Source organism: Lepisma saccharinum, chromosome 27 (genome assembly GCF_977018435.1).
Source record: "Lepisma saccharinum chromosome 27, izLepSacc3.1, whole genome shotgun sequence".
In the NCBI taxonomy this organism is placed as follows: domain Eukaryota; kingdom Metazoa; phylum Arthropoda; class Insecta; order Zygentoma; family Lepismatidae; genus Lepisma; species Lepisma saccharinum.
In genome coordinates, this window is record NC_139255.1 from 28,695,170 (window position 1) to 28,714,366 (window position 19,197).

General features: G+C 37.5%; 1 protein-coding gene across 1 annotated transcript in view; it reads left to right on the top strand.

Moving 5' to 3' along the window:
• fab1 (1-phosphatidylinositol 3-phosphate 5-kinase fab1) overlaps positions 1–19,197 on the top strand; it is a 106,341-nt gene that overhangs the window by 13,471 nt on the left and 73,673 nt on the right. The window contains exons 3-5 of the mRNA XM_083113235.1: positions 11,186–11,334; positions 17,050–17,184; positions 17,550–17,739. Coding sequence (XP_082969361.1) covers positions 11,186–11,334; positions 17,050–17,184; positions 17,550–17,739 — 474 coding nt within the window. The remainder of the gene's footprint in view (positions 1–11,185; positions 11,335–17,049; positions 17,185–17,549; positions 17,740–19,197) is intronic.

Below are 19,197 nucleotides of genomic sequence, written 5' to 3' on the forward strand. Positions count from 1 at the left end.
TTGAGTCAGGCAATTAGTAAGCATGGAGCATTGGCTGGTGCAGACGCGGATGGTGGCTGTGGAAGCCTTCATTCAAACAGGCACCAGGCACTGCAGCGGAACAATGAAGATCACACCTGTTTCAGAAAGACACAGCAATCTGATGTGAGTTAGACCGTGGAGAGCTACAGGTAACGTTGTGAACCATCAGTCGCCGTGAAATACATGCTATTCCACAGCACATGTTGAAATGCACATTATGAAAGCCTTCCCGCATCGCCTCGAACAGTGCTTCCAAGCAGGAGGAGGGCTTTTAGGGGACGTTATTTTCAAGGTGCACTGATGTCTGTATTGTCCATATTGTACACTGTATTAAATGCCTGTGTTTTTATTTCATAACCATAGTTACTACAAGCACTCACCGTCTTTCCGTTGTCATTTGAAGTTGCTAGATACAATATACGCCACCCTGTATTATTTCAAAACCTCATTGGTGCTCAGTTGGTTGTTAGAATATGTCGAAAATTTCCATTTGTCTTAATCTCTCTATATATATGTATGTATGTATGTTTGTTCAGCAATAACTCTCGAATGCCTGGAGCGATTTCAACCAAACCTGGTACACGTATCACTTGCAACCTAGAAATAAATACTGTGGGGGTAAGACACCCCTGGCACCCCTAGGGGTGGGGTGGGAAGGGATGACATGTAAAAATAATAGAGAACCACCGATATTAAATTCCGCACAAACAGACATCCGTGACTCTGCAATCTGCACAACGATAGTGTTTCTCAGGTTGTCTAACATTCAGGCTGTGTTGCGAATGGAATCCATAGTTTTCATGACACTCCCAATGCGATTCAACTCCAAGATCATCACCTATGTGCATGGGGGTGAGAAGGGGTGAAAAATAAAATGCCACAAATGACCTAGATTAGTGTGAAATCCATAGTTTTTGGAGTCGCTAAGCTAATTTGTGACATTCATGATCACGTTTAAAATTAGTTACATTTTACACTATAGTTAGAATTCATTATTTTCCTGTCTAATATAAGATTGGGATAAATAAATACCTGGGCAATGCCAGTAAATCAGCTAGTAAATAATCAAACTTGCTTGGAAACACAGTTTTATGAATTTTTTAACACCCAGAAATTCTCTTTAGGGCTGGAGACAAAATATTCAAAAATTTCAGGCTTTTTTTTTCACCACGAGCCCCAATATGAAAATGGATGATAATTGCTACAGTTATAGCTTAATATGTGTATATTAACAAGGCCAAAATCCATAGTGGAGAAAGAAGACTACACTTTGTTAACTCCACTTTCCCCATGGCAAGTGAAAAAAGAACACTCAGCTTCTAATGTGGCACCAAATTTTTTGTTTGTACTCTTGTTTGACTTACTTTTGTTGCAATATTTTACTTGTTTTGTTTATAATGAATGATGTTAGTTGACAAAATTGATTGATTTGGTGGTTTAGGTCTACTTTGTGCACAATAAGGCTAATTGGGACTGGACAGTTTAAAGTGGGATCCGAAAAACTATGTGCCTCCACCAGGTATCGAACCTGGGACCCCTTGTTTACAAGACAGCAATGCTAGCATTGCGTCATCGGGGAGGAAATAAAAAATTAAAACAAATATACAGGGCCATTCAAAAGTTAAGCACCGTAGGACATTGTTATTAGTACAGATAGCGAAAGATGTAAAGAGAGCAAAGCTGATGGAAATATGTGTATCTTCTAAATCAAATGTTTCAGAATATTAAACGCCTGCATTTTTTGTAAGAATCATGTGACAAACAAATGTAGCAAAATTGAAGAAAATCTGAGATGGTTAAGTGGCTGTATGATTTGGCATGGAATGACCCAAGGAGAGACTGACTGATATGAAGATAAAAATAAGGAATACCGAGACTGGAAATATGTGAAATGTTAGACTCAGTCCTTTATGTGGCCATCACAGTAGCTGGGAAGAAATAACTAAGGATATTCGAATGGTAAGGTAACATCGGTTTTACTGCATGGAAGTCAAACTTGCTAAATCAAGCAACACAGGAACAGCTGGAAACACTCATTAATACGAGGGCTGATCAAAGCCATTCTTTGTGAGATCATTGAGAATCGCTTCACAGTTCTTCAGCATAGCTTAAGAGTCTGCAAAACTATAGCCCTGTAGCTTTGACTTGAGTGCAGGGAACATAAAAAAAAGTCATAGAGGGCTAGGTTGGAGCTGTAAGGGGGATGTGGTACACAGGTGATGTTGAGTTTTGCCAAATATGCCATGGGGTGATTTGCCACATGAGGTCGTGCATTGTCATGATGAAGTCATCACTGATTCCGATGAGGTTGTGATAGTTTCTTTGCAGTGTGCCTCCTCTGTGTCACCAACATTGACATGTAGTATTGGGCTGTAATGATAGTGTGCAGGGAAACTTCATGCAGGTACACCATTCCCTTACAGTCAAATAAAGTGATTGCCATCACCTGACCTACAGATGGAACAACTTTTGCCTTTTCCGGGGTTGGATACCCTGCAGATATCCATATTGTGCTGGCTTTTTCCCCATCATCACTGGTGATAACTGATTCCAGAAAAGCATCACCTTTTCACCATCACAGCTTTAAACGACAGCAGAGGTTGATTGTTGCATACTGCTCATTCTGCATCACCTCCATTGTGTGTTATGCGAAATGCACGAAGTGCATAGGACAAAGAGCATTGCTGGAAAACAAAGGGTCTGATGGTGCTGCCATCTCTGGGTATTATGTATGAAACCCCACTCTTGTCCAATATGCACATTACAAACATGTAATGATACAGGATGCTGTGCAAAAAAATCAGTCTCACTCATTGTTGATCAGCTCTTGTAAATGCCTAAGAAACATTAAAATGACCCATGCCTAGAGAGAATATAAAATGCTTATCTCTGGAGGAGATCAGGAAAATAAAATATGGCTGAATTGGAGTGGAATCCCCAGGGAAAGAGGAAGCTTTTAGCCAGGATTTCTGCAATGTACACCACATGTATACTCCTGTCTTCCAGGATGACAATTGTCATGTGCAGTGAACTTGCATTGTCTCTTAGTGGCATGACCAACATTCTGCAACACACTTGCATCTTGAGTGGCTTGCTATTTACACAGATTTGAATCTCATGCAAAATCTGTGGGATTTTTGTCCTGCAGAAAAAATGCCACGAACAGGTATCCACATACTCTGTAAAGTACAGGCATTGCATACATATAATTTCAATATAGACATGTAACAAGAATTTAAATTCCTGCATCTTCACAGAAACTCAAAGGTTGAGGAAGAATAAAGTTGTTGTCAAGAAGATTGGTTCTTCTGATAAATACTTCTGGCATTTCTCAGCTTGATTGTAGGATTAACGTCAAAGGTTAAGGGACCAGAACACTGTAAGTCATACCGAGATTATAATAATTAATTACTTTTAACAATGGGAGATAGATCATATTTCACTTATTGTTTATGATGTATAATTTGTGCGCTCCATACTTTAATAAATAATAATAATATGTTCAGTGGCGTAGCAACATATCGCAAGGCCCTGGGCGAGATTAGAATGCGAGGCCCCCATCCGTTCTTTAAATTTGAAATCTCGATGTGATTGATTTGCTTTATTTAAGTTGATTTTGTGACTCTTTTGGCTAATTGCGACAATGAGGATGAGTGATGATATGATTAAATTGATAAAGGAACACAAAGAACACCCATGTCCAGCCTGTGATTCGAACCCAGGAGCTATGGCATCGTAACGCTATGTGCTAACCACTTTGCCACGGGGCCCGGCTAAATCCCAATGTGAATAAATGCAAAGTCTTCAGGGATATGTCGGCAGTTTATCATATTTCTTCTTATTATTTGGCGCTACAACTCTTTATGAGTTTTAGCCTGCTCAACAATTTTCTTCCATTTAATTCTATCCTGGGCATCCTTCTTCCAATTTGAGATCTTCATTATTCTAATATCATTTCTAACATCATCTTCCCATCTAACTCTATGTCTACCTACTGGCCTCTTAACAAATGGTTTCCATTTATATATCTTTTTGAGTGTTCTCTCATTAGACAATCATTCGATATGACCTAACTAGCTTAATCTTTGGGCTTTTATGAATCGAATTATATTCTTATGCTTAATCAACTGGTCTAACTCGTCATTTCTTTTTATTCTCCAAGAGCCATCGCTCAATTTGGAGGCGCCAAAAATTTTTCTTAATATTCTCCTTTCAAATATTAGTAATTTTTGTATTAAGCTATCTTTCAGGACCCATGTTTCACAGGCATATGTTGTCACTGGTCTAATGATTGTCCAATATAAGTTAAGTTTTGATTTTTTTGAGAATAGATTATTTTGTAATAATTTTTTATTTGCATGAAAAGCTTTGTTTTCTGTTATAATCCTCTCTCTTATTTCTTCTTCTATTGAATTATTGGTATTCACAATTGAGCCTAAGTATTTAAAAGATTCAACATTATCAATACTCATTGCGTCTATTATTAGTTTATTCTCTTTATTTGATTTCCTCCCACATTTCATATATTTTGTTTTACTTTCATTTACTATTAGACCATATTTTATTGCCTCATTTTTCAACATTATGAATGTGTCTAGCATGGCTTGCTTTGTTGTTGCCATTATTAATATATCATCAGCATAGGCAGATAGCTGTTTTAATCTTGTAGAGATATTACCTCTTATTTCAAGTTTGGATATTATCACATCCATTATGATACTGAATAGAAGTGCTGACAAAGGGTCACCTTGTTTCACTCCAGATTTTACTTCAAACTGATCAGTAAGATCATTATTAATTTTCACTTTGGCCCTAGTATTCTGGAGTGTAATTTGGATCAGGTTTACTAGTTTTACTGGAACATTAAAGTGTAATAGGCATTCAGGAACTAATGATCTTTAAATAGAATCAAAGGCATGGGTATAATCTATGAACACATTATGTAGCTCAATATTAAATTCATGACATTTTTCATATATCTGTCGCATCATGTAAATATTGTCTATGGTTGATCGGTTAGATCTGAAGCCCATTTGGTATTCACCAATTTGATGTTCTACAAACTCATTTAGTCTGTTGTACAATAAGATAGCATATGTTTTATAGATTACATTTAACAAAGTTATTGGTCTATAATTCTTAGTCTTTATGATCACCTTTCTTAAATACAGGGCAAATTATTCTTTCCAACCAGTCATCTGGGATCTGCTCACTATTCCATACTTTAAGTATAAGGTCGTAAATATTTTTCTTTAAGGTTCGTCCACTCATTTTAATTAATTCTGCTGAGATATTGTCTGGGCCTGTAGTTTTGTTATTCTTAAGCTTATTTATGATGGTATTTATTTCAGTATATGTTGGGACATCGATCTCTTCATAATTTATCTGATTTACATTTCTTAGGTACGTATTGTCATGTGTTTCTTCATTGTTTAAAATATCGCTGAAATATTGTTTCCATCTTTCCAATACAAGTTTCTTTTCTGAAATTAATTTTCCTTGTTTATCTTTACATAGTGGAATCGTTGAAATTATTTCTTTGTTAAAAAATTTCATTTCTTTATAGAATTTCCTAGTTTCATTTTTCCTACTTGGTTCTTCGATTTCTTTAATTTTATTATTTATCCATTCTTTATTTTTTCTTTTACAGATCTTTGTGGTATTTTTCCTTTTTTGTATGTAGTCTTCTTGGTTTGCTCTTGTTCTTCTGTTTAAGCATTTCATTCTTGCTTTATTCTTCTCGTCTATAGATAATCTACGTTCTTCATCCCACCATTCATTGAATGTTCTCTTTTTCTGGGGTTAGAATATTTCATTAGCTGCTTCAAGTATTGATTCCTTAATGTTTTGCCATTCTATGTTAGTATCCTATGACTCATCCTTTCCTTTTAGTTTTCTTTGCAAACACTGTCTATATAGGTTTGCATTTTAGAGTCACTTAGATTGTTCTTGTTCCATTTTTGTAGTTGAATCTGTTGGTGTTTAATTGCTATTAGTTTTTGTTTTATTTCCAGTTGGACCAAAAAGTGGTTCGAATTACAATTAAATCCACGTCTAGTCTTAACGTCTTGGAACGTACTACTCTTAGTTGAATTAACAAACACATGATCTATCTGGTTTAAAGTCTTTGTATCGGGTGAGATCCAGGTTCCTTTATGGATATTTTTATGTTGAAATTTTGTGCTCATTATCATCATGCTATTACTAGCTGCATATTCACATAATAACTCACCATTCTTATTACATTCATTGTGTAGAGAGTGGTTGCCTGTTATTGACAAGTATGCATTTTCACATCCTACTTTTGCGTTCATATCTCCTAGTATTATTGTTATATCGTGTCTGGGTATCTGATCTTGTATCAACTGTAAATTTTCATAGAATTAACTTTTATCTTCATCAGATGAGTCTTCCGTAGGGGCGTGAACACATATTAAAGAAAGATTATGAAATTTGCCCTTCATTCTAAGTTTAAATATCCTGTCGTTGTGAGGGGTGAAGCTTAATACATTTTTCCTGATTTCCTTTCGTACCATAAATCCGGTTCCTAGGTGAACTGTTTTTTCGCTATTGCAGCTATAGTATAAAGAATAGTCTTTTTTCTTTATGTGTCCATAGCATTTCCATCTAATTTCTTGAATGGCTACTATTTGGAGTGTAGATTTCAATATTTCTTCAGCAATTTCTTGCATTTTACCTGGTTTCAGCATCGTAAGTATGTTCCAAGTTTCAATTTTAATGATATCTCTTTTATTTCTTTCAACTCGCGTTTGCAGAACACAGTACTATTCGAGTGCTTCTGAGAATTTAAACAATAATTACCAAGCTGTGCCTCCACCGGGTATTGAAACTGGGACCCCTTGATTACAAGGCAATGACGCTACCACTGCACCATGGGGGAGGCCCCATTTCACCGGATATAAACAGGGGGGGGGGGGAATCTGCAAGATAACCTGGAAGGGCAAAAGGGAGTTTATAGGATTATATGCGAATGTGGGAAGGAATACGTGGGAAGGAGCATTTGCATCAGGTGAGGTGAACACGACAAGGATATAAAGGAGGGGATACCCAAAACAGTACTATCAGAGCACATATTAGGTAGCAAGCATAAGATCGCAACAAGGGAAGCTATCAGGAAAGTGAACAACAAATTGGATAGGAATGTTTATGAAACAGACTATATATGCACGGATAATTGGAATAAACTTTATAGAGACGACAGCAATTTGGAAGGATTGCATTTTTAAAAAAATGGGATAAAGCTGTGAATAATGACGCCAAGTTGGGTTTCCATGTTACGTCCAAGGTCAGGAGGGCCGCTGAGGCGGAAATTGAGTTCTCCTTGTACTGGTGACGCATGGGTTTCATGAGGGGAAAACTAAGGAAGGGAAGTTTGCTTCCTTCTCCATGTTGAGCATACGCTGCACATTCGCTTCTCCAAAGCACTGGCCCGGTGGCTTCTACCAGCCACTTTGGACGTTTCTTTTATGAGGTTTTAGATTGTGATATGCGCAGTTTTAGATTTGTGTGTGTACAGAATGACAGTTTTTATAGCTATAATGTGGGTTCTTCAATAAGTGTTTTTTACCATAACCTTTAACCTGTATCCTCAACTAACACTTTCTTAACGTGACACCATGTTTGGTGCCTAAGAATATACATTAACCTGAAGTAGGAGGCAGTCTTGACCTCTGAAATGTTGATTGGATTGACAAATCTTACTCACACACGTAAGTAATTGATCTTAGATCTTTTTAAAGTTCTTCATTAAATATGCTAACCGACAGCATTGCAGTTGAGTGTATATTGCAGAGGACATTTTTTCTGCAGCTGACAAAAGCGAAGAGGGAGGCTGTTCCGCTACCCTCAAGAGGAAAGGGCACCAATGCAAGGGAAGAGCAGAGAAAGACTTTGGGGCAAGTGCTATGGGGTTATTCATATGCCTGTTTTGGGGCCCAGTTACCGGTCAGGCCTGCTGGACACAGGCCAGTGTTGTCACATTGGATTGACAGAAAAGAGCTAAATCTGCCTAAAACGGGGATACCATTGCTGTGAAGCAACTAGGGGTAGATTGCAACTGAGACCAGTTAGGTAATAAATGAAAATATAAGTACTAGGGTGAATCAAATATAAACAGGAATTTATGTTTCATATTATTGAAACAAAATACAAATACAAAACAAAGTAATTACTTTTCTACATAGCTCCCTTGAACTGAAATGCACTTTTGCCAGCGGATAGGGAGTTTGGCAATCCCTTTGTCCCAGAAAGTTCTCGTTCGTGTGTGCAGCTAGTTGCACACGAACTCTTCCACTTCTGCGTCATCCTGAAAATGCTTACCTCCGAGTGCTTCTTTCAGGGGTCCAAACAAGCGATAATCACAAGGGGATAAGTCTGGACTCTATGGAGGATGTTCAAGTGGTGTCCAATGAATTTCGTCCAGTTTGTCACGTGTTGCACCAGCTGTGTGAGGTCTGGCGTTATCATGAAGCAGCAGAACACTTCTGATGGGTGTACCATGTCGTTTGTTCCGATAAGCAGTCTTAACACTTTCCAGGAGTTGACAATAGTAAGCAGCATTTACTGTTCTTTCATGAAGATAATCAATAAAAATGACACCTCTGAAATCCCAAAAAACTGTGGCAAGAATCTTCCCAGCTAATGCGTGGCTTTTGGCCTTGACTGGCCCAGCCTCTTCTTTTTTCCGCCACTCCTTTCTGGCCTGTTTTGACTCTGGTGTGTAGTGGTGGACCCAAGTTTTCATCACAGGTCACAAGACGGTGCAAAAATTCACCCCCTTCTCTCTCATAACGAACCAGGAGCCTTTGAGAGATTTCCAGTCAAACCTTTTTCTGCTCCTCAGTGAGGAGGCGTGGGACCCACCTCGAAGCGATTTTTCTGTAGCCCAAGTTCTCATGAATGAAGGTGTGAGCACTACCATAACTTATGCCCACTGCAGATGAAATTTCACTGACTGCCCAACCGACGGTCACCTTCAATCAAGTCCTGAACAGCCTGAATGTTTTCTTGAGTGATGCTTTTCCTTGGCCGCCGTTGATGTCTTTCATTTTCCACAGTTTCCCATCCTCCCAAAAACATGTTGTGCCATTCATGCACACGGGTCTTTGAAAGGGTGGACTAACCATACTGTGCTCAAAGTCTGGTCAAAATTTCACTTGGTTTTTACCCCTTCGTTTGTAAGAAATTTGATAATGATGCATTGCGCAATGGACGGGTGTACCTCCTGCTCACTCATCGTGCTACTGACTAATGTTAAAAATTGACAAGGACTCCAGGGAAGGAACAGACTCCAGATACACCCACTATCATCACCTCAAGGCCAGGACTCCACCACACTTTCCCTGCAAGTAAGAAATAAATTCCCGTTTATATTTGATTCACCCTTGTACTTGGTGCGATTCGTGATTTGGACAAACCTTGCTCCAAAAAAACTAAGTTTGCAACAGTAGTACATACAGCTGGACTTCCCTTCAAACCGCTGGAGGATCGAAATTCTGTCATCTGCTCACCACGGAAACGTCAAACTGACCTGAGAAATGTGTTGTTCTTCTTCCCCTTTCCACCTCTTTGCAAAGAAACAGAGATGAAGAATTGACAAGGCTCGACCACTATTCACTGGATTTTTGCGGTAACTCTCTCATGATTGGTAGTTCTTTCTAGGAGTGATTGTGGCTAAATCACTGAGCTGATTGTAAGAAAAGAACGAAATGAACAAAAATCTAGATCGAAGGCATATTTTTTTTTTTGGGGGGGGGGTAGGGTGGAGATGATAACGTCTGATGGCTGGTAACACTTTTGAAAAAGTCTCGCCACGCCACTGATTTCAACCCTTTATCATCACACTGTAGAAAACAGACGAAAATGGTAATGGACTTTTTACTTTTGCCGTTGGGTGTACACTTAGCACTAGGTGCACCACCACCATAACGTTGGTGGTCACATCTAATACTCCAGCAGTATTTCGCAGAGCACTGTGACTGAGTGGTTAGCACAGTGCGTTACGATGCCATGGCTCCTGGGTTTGAATCCCGGGCTGGGCATGGGCATTCTTTGTGTTCCCTTATCAACGTAACCATATCCTCGCTAATCCTCATTGTCGCGATTAGCCAAAAGTGTCACAAAATTGACGTAAAATGACCTAACTCAATCAATCCAACAGCATTTCGGATCATTCCTTTGTCGGATCCCCCCACCATCATTTTAAGAAAATCCTGGGTATTAGCCTGCTGAAACATTTAAATGTCTCACACTTGCTTTGTGGCAGTTGGAGTGCTTTATTGATAACTTATTAAAAATCTGGAGTGCAAGGTCAATAGAAGGAACAAAATGCAAGACAAAGTGCTTTTAATTCAAGAAAAAATAAATGGGTAAAAATATCCAAGCAAGTTATCATGAATTTTTGCGTAAACGTTTCACATAAGAAATATAACTATAATTTTTACTTTTTTCGACCCCCCTTAGGCCTGTCTGTATGTTACGCCTCTGATTTCACATATTCAAATTATAAACTAACTAGAATTTAAAACCAAATAAAAACATAATGTTCTAATTTTATTGCCCACAAAAATCAGATTTTTCCATATTTTTTTATCACTTCTATTTATTATATTTTTCGTGTCAAACCCATGGAACGCGAGGCCCAGGGTGGTTGTCTACTTTGCCCACCCCTTGTTAATGATAAGAATATTTTTTTAATTGGGCAGGAGGGGGTAAACTGACCTCCTTTTGGGGTCAGAATGGTCACTCTATTTATGACAATTTATGATACAACTTAAAGCCTTCAAGTTAAAAAAAAAAAGAAATTTGATATTTGGAAATTCATGTATGTTCATGCAGTTAATGTTAATAACATTTCCATTTAATTATGTTAACGTTGATAATGTGTATGGTATATTTAATTGCAGTATTCTCAAATATGAAAAGTATCATGTGTAATAGTTCTAAAGCACACACTGTTCTTAAGTTTTAATAATGCTTGACTGCAGTATTTACATTCATATATTACCAGAACACTGTTGTTTGATCAGATGTTTCCTTTTGGCAAGCTTTTGCCCATGGCCCAGTTACCTACTAGAACAGTTTTGTCAATGTGGTTCATATCTGAACTGCAAACAGCGTGTTGATTGTGCTGTTTATTTTGAAGGTTCAAGGGATCTAAGTCCTTCCCAGGCAAGCACTGATAGCATCTCTGTCCAAAGTGCACCATTTGTGAGCAGGGATGTTTCTCCTTTGGAACAACCACGAAACATAGATGTGTCCTCAGATTGGCAGCAAGATGAGATATCTGATATGGTAAGCCTTCGACTTTAGAATTGACTTGTAGGATTTCTACAGTATGTGTGTGTGTTGTGTTGAGATAGAATTGTGAATAGAGCTCAAAGAATCTATGAGCTGTGTCTATCCTTTTAATTAAAATTCTGTGTTTCTTTCATTGTTATTTTTTAAGGTAAGTAGCAACAGTCATTACACTAACATTACACTTACTGTGCTTGTGTTTCAAATGTTCTATCTTGAAATTTAATTCATACTATGGGCATGAGAGACGCGGTAATAGATAATTAAGGTACTCACGTTTTCCGCAAAGTTGTTTTACATTATTTTCTATTAATTTCGGTAGCCACTGCCACGATCCTCCTTGGAATTCCAGTGGCATTGGTTACCGAAATTAATAGAAAATAATGTAAAACAGCTTCGCGGAAAACGTGAGTACCTTAATTGAAATTTAATATTAATTAATGGATAGAAATATTACTGCGATCATTTTTTAAAAATATTATCAAGAGTTTGTTCCAATATACAATAAAACCTCATTAATTCGGACCCCAATAAGCTGGACTTTGCTTAATCCGGACAGACAAAAGTTGCAAAAAAAAAAAAAAAAAAAAAGAAGCAGAATGCAAGGTTTTAAATGTGGCTAGATGTCAACAAGAGAATTTCCCAAAGAAAAGGCAGTCAACCACTCATGAAATTCTGTTTCCTGCAGACTTTGTATTGTACTGTATAGTGTATTTATGTCTATGCCCTTTAAATACACAATAATAAATGTGTTTTGTTGCTATAAACAGAGTTGTTCTTTTTGGTTATTTCACTTAATCCGGACTTTCGTTAAACTGGTCAACTTATCCCCCCATTAGTCTGGATTAATGAGGTTTTATGGTAATTGGTTTTATTTGATCTATAAATTGTATCTTATTTACATTTAAAGCTTTAAAGGCTGAGAAGACATTCCAAATCTTCATTTAAGAAAGGGCTTGTTTTACTTTAAATTTCAGTACGAGTACAATTAAAATGCATGTGTTATGCCTATACAAATTATTTATCTCTGTTGTCACAATATTTCTTTTTTTTTTTATGCACAAGGTGTCATTAAAATGGCACCTGAATGTATAGAGGAGATAAAAACAAACATCGGTTCTAATTAACAGATGTGTTGTTGGTGCGTCTTTTTGGTACTATGAATGTTCAGAGGAGCCCATTTTCCCATCTGCATGCTAGCAACCCAACATAACATTTCATCACATCTATGACATCTCTTCCTGTTGTGAAACTACATGTGCCAGTGTTTCAAGGAACACACATATTCTGCGAAAAATGACATTCTACCAACCACATCTGTTGTAAACTGTAGCAGGGAACACGTTCATTAACCGAAAGGGAAATAAGGCAATGGAAAATGATAGAAAAACAAATAACGTATGCAAAAGGAAGTAGTGAAGAAGGGAAATAAATGAAACCTTCTGTGCTCAAGGGTGGAACCAGAAATTGCTGTTGGGAGGGGAAGGGAATGCCTTTAAGGAACGAGTTTTCTCACCTAAAAATTGGTTATATTGGATTTCATCTCTTTGCCTACATAACATTTATTGCAAATTAATATTTCACTTATATTCAGGTTTTTACTGAAACATGTGTCATACCCCCCTTAGGGTATGGTACTTTAATATTATTTACCACGGCTATAGAAATATCTTAATCTCAGGGGATAGGTTCTTTATTCGAGAATTCCAAATAAGAAAGCATTTTATAGCCAAGAGGATATAGTTAAATGCGGATCTATATTCTGAAAACTGTACACAATACAGAGAAAAATATATGGCGAAGCTTGTATGTACAATGAAATATATATGTTGATTTGAAAAATTACATCGGTTATATTCTTATTTATATATATATATATATATATATATATATATATATATATATATATATATGGATCATTGAAAGGAAATCTTCTTCTTCATCTTCTTCAAATAGAAATGGATTATCCTTCCCAATAAGAAAAACTTCTTCTTCTTTTCTTCTCCTAATTTTGGGAAAAGGCTTCTTCTTCCTTCCTATCTTTGATTTGGGAAAAGGCTTCTTCTCCCTTCCTCTCTTTGATTTGTGAAAAGGCTTCTTCTTCTTTTCTTCCTTCTATTTTGGAAAAAGGCTTCTTCTACCTTCCTCTCTTTGATTTGTGAAAAGGTTTCTTCTTCTTTTCTATCTTTGATTTGTGAAAAGGCTTCTTCTTCTTTTCTTCCTTCTATTTTGGGAAAAGGCTTCTTCTTCCTTCCTATCTTTTATTTGGGAAAAGGCTTCTTCTTCCTTCCTCTCTTTGATTTGGGAAAAGGCTTCTTCTTCTTTTCTATCTTTGATTTGGGAAAAGGCTTATCTTCTTTTCTTCCTTCTTTTTTGGGAAAAGGCTTCTTCTTCCTTCTTATCTTTGATTTGGGAAAAGGCTTCTTCTACCTTCCTCTCTTTGATTTGGGAAAAGGCTTCTTCTTCTTTTCTATCGTTGATTAGTGAAAAGGCTTCTTCTTTTCCTCTTTCTATTTTGGAAAAATCTTCTTCCTCCTTTCTATCTTTGATTTGGGAAAAGGCTTCTTCTTCTTTCCTATCGTTGATTTGTGAAAAGGCTTCTTTTCTTCCTTCTATTTTGGGAAAAGGCTTCTTCTTCCTTCCTATCTTTGATTTGGGAAAAGGCTTCTTCTACCTTCCTCTCTTTGATTCGGGAAAAGGCTTCTTCTTCTTTCTTCGTTCTATTTTGGGAAAAGGCTTCTTCTTCCTTTCTATCTTTGATTTGGGAGAAGGCTTCTTCTTCCTTCCTATCTTTGATTCGGGAAAAGGCTTCTTCTTCTTTTCTTCCTTCTATTTTGGGAAAAGGCTTCTTCCTCCTTTCTATCTTTGATTTGGGAAAAGGCTTCTTCTTCTTTCCTATCGTTGATTTGTGAAAAGGCTTCTTCTACCTTCCTCTCTTTGATTCGGGAAAAGACTTCTTCTTCTTTTCTTCCTCCTTTCTATCTTTGATTTGGGAAAAGGCTTCTTCTTCTTTCCTATCCTTGATTTGGGAAAAGGCTTCTTCTACCTTCCTCTCTTTGATTCGGGAAAAGGCTTCTTTTTCTTTTCTTCCTTCTATTTTGGGAAAAGGCTTCTTCCTCCTTTCTATCTTTGATTTGGGAAAAGGCTTCTTCTTCTTTCCTATCGTTGATTTGTGAAAAGGCTTCTTTTCTTCCTTCTATTTTGGGAAAAGGCTTCTTCTTCCTTCCTATCTTTGATTTGGGAAAAGGCTTCTTCTACCTTCCTCTCTTTGATTCGGGAAAAGGCTTCTTCTTCTTTTCTTCCTTCTATGTTGGGAAAAGGCTTCTTCTTCCTTCCTATCTTTGATTTTTGAGAAGGCTTCTTCTTCCTTCCTATCTTTGATATGGGAAAAGGCTTCTTCTTCCTTTCTATCGTTGATTAGTGAAAAGGCTTCTCCTTCTTTTCTTTCTTATAATTTATTTTCTTTCCTTTTTAAAGTGTAATCTTATTTATTACATATACAGGGTGACAATTAATGAACTATATGAAAGAAAACCGTCATAATTTCTGAACGGTTCGCGTGATGATGTCCAAACTGCGTGGCTGGCCACAGGGCATGATGGGAATTTGTATGCGCATGTGCACGCAACGTGTTGATGTCGGCCATTTGCAAGCAAAATTGGCACATTTGGGGACTGAGAATCCGCATTTTGCAATCGAGAAGTCTCTCCACCCTCAACGGGTGACGGTGTGGTGTGCAATGTCCAGTCATGGAATAATCGGTGCGATATTCCTTGACGGCACGGTGACTACTGCAAGATACGTGACGGTTTTGGAAAATGATTTCATACCCATTATCCAAAGTGACCCTGATTTCGACAAGATGTGGTTCATGCAAGACAGAGCTCGACCTCATCGGACCATGAGAGTGTTTGACGTCCTGGAGGAGTATTTTGGGGACCACATTCTGACTCTGGGATACCCAGAGGCCACTGGAAGGGGACTCGCTTGGCTGCCATATTCCCCGGATCTGAACACATGTGACTCATTATTGTGGGGCTGTGTTAAGAACAAGGTGTACAGAAATAACCCCAAAACCATTGCCGAGCTGAAAACTGCCATTCAGGGGTCATCGACAGCATCGATGTTTCGACACTTTAGCGGGTCATGCAGAATTTTGCTGTTCGTCTACGCCACGTCATCGCCAGAGATGGCAGACATATCGAACATGTCATAACCTAAATCCGAATGTCTGTAGTGCAGTTTACATGTGCAATACAGTTTGTGTACTACGTGGTTTGTCACTAATTTCCGTTTTATTTCATATAGTTCATTAATTGTCACCCTGTATGTGCTCGCTTTCCCCGCTTCTTTGGCATTATACAACAACACAAGCTGTACTTATAGAAAGATTAGGGGCATCTAACCTGACAGTAGCGCCACCTCCTATGTAACGACCAAAAGGGGAATAGCCCAGGATCGCTAACAGCAAGCGCTGCCTATGGCCCAGTGCATCTAATAAGGAGAGCAACCGTAAGTGCTTCAGGGCTTCTAATTTGGACACAGCACCACCGAGGGACGGACAGTCACAAAAGCTGAAGATTTTCTCCTCGTAAGAGGTATTAAATCAAATTTTGATCACTAGGATCAAAAAGGAGATACATTTTTTAATTCATTTGCTCACTTATTAACTTTCCTAATTGTTTCATATATGAGCATATTCTTAATTATCTTAATTGGCTATTTACAACATTGTATTCACTCCTTCTATAATTTTTATACTCTTCCTTTATGTATTTTGCATTTACTATAATATATATCATCGCTCTTCTCTGCTCCTAGTTTCTACAATGAACTCTGCTCTTCTTTATATGGCACGCTGCCATCTATCGTCACTCTCGGGAAACATTTCTTCTTTGCATTTCTCATTGTGTTGTCGGAACTGGCACGTGACACATGTACATTTTATCTAGTGTATATGTACTTTCCAGTTGGAGCTGATCCTCCAAAACTGGTTTCATCTTTTCATCCGAGAAATCCGTGTGTGTTTATTTTTGTCGTCAACGTATCTTCCATCTTGACCCTGACCTATACTTGGATGATTGCCCTTGCATTTTGTGAATGAGGTTCAATTTCTCAGCCCCATTTTCGATAAGAAACTAACCTGACTACCTGAACTTCGCCAGCTAAAGTTCTCTTGTCTCCAAGTTCTCAACCTTCTACTCGTTTTAACTCATACATCTTGTGGTGCTGATCGGATGGCACTACTCCGCCTGTACCATTCATTTATGTGTGTGTGTGTGTATATATATATATATATATATATATATATATATATTCTACAAGTATATATGTTTATCATTGTTTTTAACATTGTGAATTAATGTAAAATTTATGTAAACTTCATTATCATACATATGCAGCATGTAAAAATTTTTGTTCCTATACTGTAATATCTTGTAAACCATAGCTTATATTATATTTTCATGTATCTGACGAAATCCATACCCATGCAAAATGGGTCAATGGATGAATAAAGATTATTATTATTATTAATTCGAAGCTCGATTATGGATGTGTTGTGCATTCATCTACCCGCCCTTCTCGGCCTTGCATCCTGGACACCGTTCCATGCAAAAGTGAACCTTTCACTCACAATTTTTACATTGAAAAATACCCGCACAAGCAGTAATAATTTGAAGCTTTTAAACCTATGTGTATTTTCCTTTTCAGGATAAATGCAGTGGCAAGTCTCAAAGTAGCCAGCATCACAGTGTGCTGTTTCCAGGTTACAGGGAAGTAGGTGATGGCCGAAGTCTTCCCAATGTGTTGAAGAGAATAAGCAGCCTTCTTGCAATGAAGAGCTCGGTAAGTTTCATTGCTTCAGACTCAAGTAGTACTGGTATATTCATACTTCAGGTATATTGTATGTGTTTGTTTTGTTTTAAATTTGAATTTTATGGTGATGTTTTTGATCTGATAAGTGGTTCCAAGATTAAACCAAAATATTCAAGGAGCCATACAATCAATACCTCTGTCATTACAACACAGAAGTGCTTGTGACTACTATTAAGCCACTTGATTTTTCTATGTGAATATTTTTCTATGGCAGTTATGGCAACTGCTGCTCATAGTGAAGATGTTTAGCACATTATTATTGAGCATTATATCAATTTTTTATCAATTGCATTTTTCTGCAGTGCATCACATTTCCTTTTCATTGTCCTTTGTAGGGTCTGCAGGCATACAAGGACACTGATTTCAAACAGTATTGGATGCCTGATTCTGTGAGCAAAGAATGCTACGAGTGTGGAGAAAAGTTCACAACATTCCGAAGAAGGCACCACTGCCGTGTATGTGGTCAAATATTTTGCTCGAGATGCTGTAATCAAGAAATTCCAGGGAAAATTATGGGGTGTACAGGTAATCTGGTAATATTAGAACTTCTAAAATAATTAGAAGAATATTAACAGTTGGGCTGAAAAGTTCGTAGGCTGACTCATAGATGGCGTTACTAGAATTAAATCCATGTGATTTTTACTTAGTACTAACCTTCAAAAGATACGTGTATAAATTTCACAGCTGCCGGATAATTAGTTCGTGAGATATAGCATTGTGAGTGAAGCAGCTTTTGTTATTGTGAAAAAATGGATAAAAAAAGAATTTCGTGTGTTAATAAAGCATTGAATTTTGGCGAAAAAAAAATACTGTTGAAGCCAAGGCTTGGCTTGATAAACATTATTCCGACTCTGCACGAGGAAAATCAACCGTTGAGAAGTGGTTTGCTAAATTTAAACGAGGCGAAATGAGCATCGAACACGATGCACGCAGTGGACGCCCCAAAGAGGCTGTTACCGACGAAAACATAAAAAAAGTCCACAAAATAATTTTAAATGATTGTAAAGTGAAGTTGATCGAGATAGCTGAGATTATTACATAGCGTTGTTGGAGCGTTTAAAGGATGAAATCACGAAAAAACGGCCCCATTTGAAGAAGAAAAAAGTGCTGTTTCATCAAGACAATGCACCGTGTCACAAATCAATGAAAACGATGGCAAAATTATATGAATTAGACTACGAATTGCTTCCCCATCCACCATATTCTCCAGATCTGGCCCGCAGTGACTTTTTCCTGTTTGCAGACCTTAAAAGAATGCTCGCTGGAAAGAAATTTAGCACTGATGAAGAGGTAATCGCCGAAACTGAGGCCTATTTTGAGGCTAAAGAGAAATCGTACTATAAAAATGGCATCGAAAAATTGTATGACCGCTATAATCGTTGTATCGCCCTCAAAGGCAACTATATTGAATAATAAAATCGAATTTTGTCAAAAAAATTTTTTTACTATGTTAGCCTACGAACTTTTCAGCCCAACTGTTATGTGTATATATCTTGAAATGCATGTCATAGAACCTACATTTTGAAACTTCGGGAAATAACATTAATGAAAGACACAGTCTAATGTGACAAGAATTAAACAAGGTGAAGGAATGAGCTAAATTGCAACAAAATATTTATAGAAAGTTGCAACCTTCCAGTTACCAAAGAATGGATTTGACCTCCTGATGAGCGTCCTTCAGTCTGACAATGCAATGAAGAAGGCTGTAAAATTTGGAACCATTTTGTTTAAAGTTTTGACTAATCTTTTTGTCTCTTTCTTTCTCCCTCTCCCTTTTTCTCTTTGTTCTACAACTCTCTCTTTCTCCCCTCCTCTCTCTCCTATCTCTCTTTCTATCCCCCTCTCTCTCTCTCTTAGTGGAAGAAGGAGACAAAGAGAATGAGAGACAGAGAGAGAGAGAGCATATACGAAGTATGTCAGGAAAGTAAAGATACAACGGATATATATCTTAGGGAAAATGTGTAGGGCATAAGTTGACAACAC